General features: G+C 29.6%; 1 protein-coding gene across 1 annotated transcript; it reads left to right on the top strand.

Annotated features, from left to right (window-relative positions):
• The first annotated feature begins 4,037 nt into the window (after positions 1-4,037).
• Positions 4,038-4,694, top strand: LOC129905033 (NAC transcription factor 29-like). Its single transcript, XM_055980426.1, has one exon. The coding sequence runs from the start codon at positions 4,038-4,040 to the stop codon at positions 4,692-4,694; it is 657 nt and encodes a 218-aa protein (XP_055836401.1).
• The last annotated feature ends 662 nt before the right edge of the window (positions 4,695-5,356 follow it).

Consider the following 5,356-nt stretch of genomic DNA (forward strand, 5'->3'; position numbering starts at 1 on the left):
CAAAATATTATGGTGTTCAACACAAAATTTTATATATTTCTTTTGATAATGTATCTAACAATACCACTGCTATTAATTTTTTGAAAACTGAGTTTTTTACCTCTCCTTTAGAAGATATTTTTCATATTAGATGTGTTTGTCATATATATAATTTAATTGTAAAAGATGGACTTTAGTTTTTTGAGCCAACAATTGAAAAAATTAGGCATGCAGTTGGTTTCATTCAAGGAAATAATAGAAAAGCTAGACTCAAAGAATTTTAAAAAAAATGCGAGAAAAATAATCTTAGACTAAGATTAATGCCCGAAGAAATTGAGACTGGGTGTAATTCTACTTATGATTTTATAGACTTGCAATATTTATAAAGCCCCTATAACTACAACTTTTAATCAATATGCATATAAATTTCCCGAAGTCATATTGAAAGAATCTGATTGGACTAAAACTAATGATGTTGTTATGTTTTTTAAAAAAATTATTTGGCTATTCTTGAATTTTTCGGTGCTTATTATCCTATGGTTTTTAATATTAGCCGAAATTTTTTGTATTGCTTATGGAATATAAAAAGAAAGATGATTACAAAGAAGTTTTCGCTGAAATGATAGAAAAATTTTAAAAATATTTTCTCCTATTCCTTCTATTTATTTAATTGGTGCTATGTTAAATATGTATATGAAATTTAATATTATGTCTAGATGTGTTCGCCTTATATATAATTCTATAGAAATTGAAAAAGATGAAGATCCTAGTATATTTAAGGCGATAAGTGATAAAAATAATCATATTCAAATATTATATAATCATTATATAGATTTACTTGATAATGATATCCTTAGTCATACTGTTCCTCTAACTTGTCCTTCTAACGAGTTATTATCTTCTAAAAAACAGGCACGTGGTATGTCTGCCCATGATTTTTTTAATTTATCTATTTGAAATAAAATATAACCTACATTAGAACGGAGCACAAATCGAGATGAGCTTAATTATTATTTGGGACAGGCTTCAGAGACCTATGATGAAATAGTGTCACTACACTGGAATGGTGGAAGAACAATCAAAAAACATATCCAGTACTATCAACCATGGCTAGGAATGTGCTAAATGTTTCAATGTCAACTGTTGCATTGGAGAGCGCATTTAATCAAGGAAGACAGCAACTCGGAGCAATCGACACTCTTTGGGGAGCAATGTCATGAATGTTTTAGTTTGCCTCAGAGATTGGATTAGATCAGAGCATAGTAATAAAGTAAGAGCATAAAATAAAGAAGAAGAAGAAGAAGAAGAAGAAGAAGAAGAAGGAGGAGGAGGAGGAGGAGGAGGAGGAGGAGGAGGAGGAGGAGGAGGAGAAGAAGAAGAAGGAGAAGAAGAAGGAGAAGGAGAAGGAGAAGAAGGAGAAGGAGAATAAGAAGCAGAAGAAGGAGAAGGAGGAGGAGAAGGGGGAGGAAGAAGAAAAAGAACTTGAAGAAATAATGTCAATTGGAGATCATTCTGCATAAACTAGTCCAAATTACAGAGTAGTTGATTTTGAAAATTATGAGTCAATTCCTGTTAATGTTAATATAGATGAATTGGAGAAAATGATTCGAAATATGTAGAAATTATAATTTATTATATACAACTAATTATAATTTTGTAACTTGTATGTTTTGAATTTTATCAATATATTAATAAAGTCAAAGACTCATTGAGTCTTTGCATTTCTTAATTTTTTCCCCTTTAAATTTTGTATGATTCAATTAAATTTTTTTTTTTACTTTACATAATCATATATTGAAAATTAAATTTGTAGTCACTATAAGATTTCAATATAATGTAAGTATATTATTATAAGAGATAGTATATTGTGAGTATATTTGTTATACATTGTAAGTCTATATAATATATAATGTAAGTATATTATTATAATAGATAGTATATTGTGAGTATATTATATATACATTGTAAGTATATATACTATAATATAAGTATATGTATACTAATAGATTGTATATTTTGAATATATTAGATATAGATTGTAAGTATATATATCAAATATAATTAAGTATATCACTATAATAGATAGCATATTGTGAGTATATTTGGTATACTTTATAAGTATATATGTAATATATAATTAATTATATCACTATAATATATAATATAATGTTAGTATATTTGATATACATAGTATGCATATATAGTATAATGTAAGATAATTATAATAGATAGTAGATTGTGAGTATATCACTATAATAGATAGCATATTGTGAGTATATTAGATATATATTATAAGTATATATAATATAATAAAAGATATTATTATAATAGATGGTATAGTGTCAGTATATTATTATAATAGATGGCATATTGTGAGTATATTAGATATACATTGTAAGTATATATAATATGATATAAGTATATTATTATAATAGATGGTATATTGTGAGTATATCACTATAATAGATAGTATATTATGAGTATATTAGATATACATTGTAAGTATATATATTATAATATAAGTATATATATACTAATAGATAGTATATTGTGAGTATATTAAATATAGATTGTAAGTATATATATAATATATAATTAAGTATATCACTATAATAGATAGTATATTGTGAGTATATTAGATATAGATTGTAAGTATATATATAATATATAATTAAGTATATCACTATAATAGATAGTTTATTGTGAGTATATAAATTGTTATAATTACTTCTAAATTAAATAGATAACGATACAATATATTGATGATTGACTCAAATTTTTAAATGTATAAACGCCGTAAAAAAAAATCTAAGCCCAACGAGTCCAATCCAGCCTGTCCCATTAGTCCCGGACACTATACCCTTAATGGGTCATGGGCTGGGCCGTTTAAGATTTTTTCACTACTAGGCCCGCCCTGGCCAATAAAGATATAGTCCGGCCCGACCCGGTATTCGGTGGGCCAAAAAAATAGTGGGACGGTCTGACCCAGACCGGCCCAATTACTGGGGGGTTTCGGGGAAAACCCATGTGGGGCACCTTTTGTAAGATAAAATAAAAAAGTTCAGTCAACCATACTTAGATATGTCACAAAAATGTATAATTTTGAAAAATTTAGTTTCAAGCATATTTGAATTAGCTTAATCAATGGACTTCAGCTTAAATGCTCAGTCAAATTGGATATCTAATAGAGTAATTTGATATGACTAAAAACAAATAAAAATGAATAAGTCGTTAAACTAAAAAAATATAGTCGTGAAATAACCTAAAATAAAATAAAAAACACCGTATACTTCTTCTTTTCCACTCTGATTCGTAGCCTTTGTGACGATTACATATTAGCTCAAATCTTAGTACGTAATTAGGCAGAATTAAGCAGCTACATTGCAAGAGTAAGCTTGACTACACCTCTTGCTATATATATCTATATCTATACCCTCTCTCTCTCTCTCTATATATATATACAAATATATATAGATTTTAGCTCACAACTATTGTAAAACATAAAGAAATCACACACGACCTTTGTCAGTTATGTGAGGCACATAAAGTTATTGTTTTATGTGTTGTCATTACTAAGAGTAACGTTTTAGCACTAAGTCGTTAATTACTCAAATAAATGTTTTAAAATGAAATCCCTTCAATAAGAGATTGCACTAGAATTCTAAATTGGTAGGTTGCCGCTATTCACTACTAAAAATCAAAAAAAAGTTTCCAAAAACCCTAGCTTTCCCAACAAGTATATAATTAGGAGGGTTTGTAATTGTTTTGTTGAATAAATAACATCAAAAAATAATTTCAATTAAGCAGAACAAAAAAAAAACTTCCAATGATATATTTCCAGCCCTCGAAAGATTAAAAAACCAAAAAGAGGTTTCCGAACTTGTTCATAATTAGGAGTTAGGTTTTAGGATTATATTATATATAGTTACGTAGGCATTTATAGCAATAGAAAGTAATTAACAGCTTGTTCATCATCTTCATTACAAAGTAATCATTAGGGTTGAGTTTTCTTTTCGAATCTATCCATATTATTGTTTCTTTAGTTCATCATTAAAATAATGGGACGTCCGATAGGGTATCGATTTCACCCTACGAATAGTGAAGTGCTGAAATATTTATTAGCGTATGCGAGAGACGAACAACTGCCTGATCAGAATGAACTCATGCATCAGGTAGATCTTTACGCGGAGAAGGAACCATGGCAGATTTTTGAAGGCACCAACAGCAACAGCAACACACGTTATTTCATTACGCCCCAGAAGAAACATAATTCGGAGCGGAAAAGAGTTTTGCGAAGTGTGGGTAAGGGTACGTGGAAGGCAAAAGGAAAGGGAAAAGAGGTTTTTGACAAGAAAGGTAGAGTTATAGGGTACGTGAAAAGTTTGAAGTACAACTACAGCAACACATTGTATGATGCTTATTTGGGTTACGTGATATGTAAGATAAATAAGAAGGGATCAAAAAGCATTATTGATGATGGAGTTACCCATGACATTGATATGAATGAGGTTGACGAATATATTAATTCAGTTTTGCAAGAAGACGATCAACTACTTGCTCTTATGGACAAGAATAATAATGTAGAGGAAGATATTGATGTTGGAGATCAAGTACTCGCTCTTATGGACAACAATGATGCTCATCATAATGCAGAATGCTTAGAGGGACATCCATCAGCTAATATCGATCTTGAAGATATAGACTTTGTATTATAAAAAAGGGCAGCCCGGTGCACTAAAGTTCCCGCTATGCGCGGGGTCCGGGGAAGGGTCTGACCACAAGGGTCTATTGTACGCAGCCTTGCCTTGCATCAATTAATACACTACGATTAATCAGTGTATGTATTTGCTGTCTATTTCCAATTATGTTTGGTTGTTCTGATGTTGTTTTATGTAATATATGTCCAAACATATTTATAAAGGACTCTAAATATATTTATCTTGGAATTGGTTTTTTCCTCTGTTACTATTTTTTATTTGTGGAATTGTTTTTTGGTGTGCGATATATCCAGCTAGAGAGCTTTGATTTCTCCTTTCATTCTTCAATGTAATAGTACTACTGTGACATTTAAATGATATAACATTTTTTGATAATGATGCTAAAAAACTATAGTACTAGTACTACTGTGAGATTATGAAGATATTTCACTGCTAAGGGTGGGTGGGATATAACCTTTCTATTATTGATCAAGATGACCCCGAATCAATGTTTTGAGTACTCCAATGAGTTTGTAGCATATTTTATGACTGATTTTCATATTTAGTTTGTTTTCGTGGAGTCCAATGAATTTCGAATAGTATAAGTTGCTTAATTGGGTAATTTTCCCATAAATAGAATATTATAGGCGTGAACTTGAACTTTTGATCCTATTTACCAA

This window comes from Solanum dulcamara, chromosome 10 (assembly GCF_947179165.1).
Source record: "Solanum dulcamara chromosome 10, daSolDulc1.2, whole genome shotgun sequence".
NCBI classification, from domain to species: Eukaryota; Viridiplantae; Streptophyta; class Magnoliopsida; order Solanales; family Solanaceae; genus Solanum; species Solanum dulcamara.

Excerpts from the sequence above, each read along its gene's own strand:
- LOC129905033 (XM_055980426.1), top strand. The coding sequence starts at position 4,038 with ATGGGACGTCCGATAGGGTATCGATTTCACCCTACGAATAGTGAAGTG.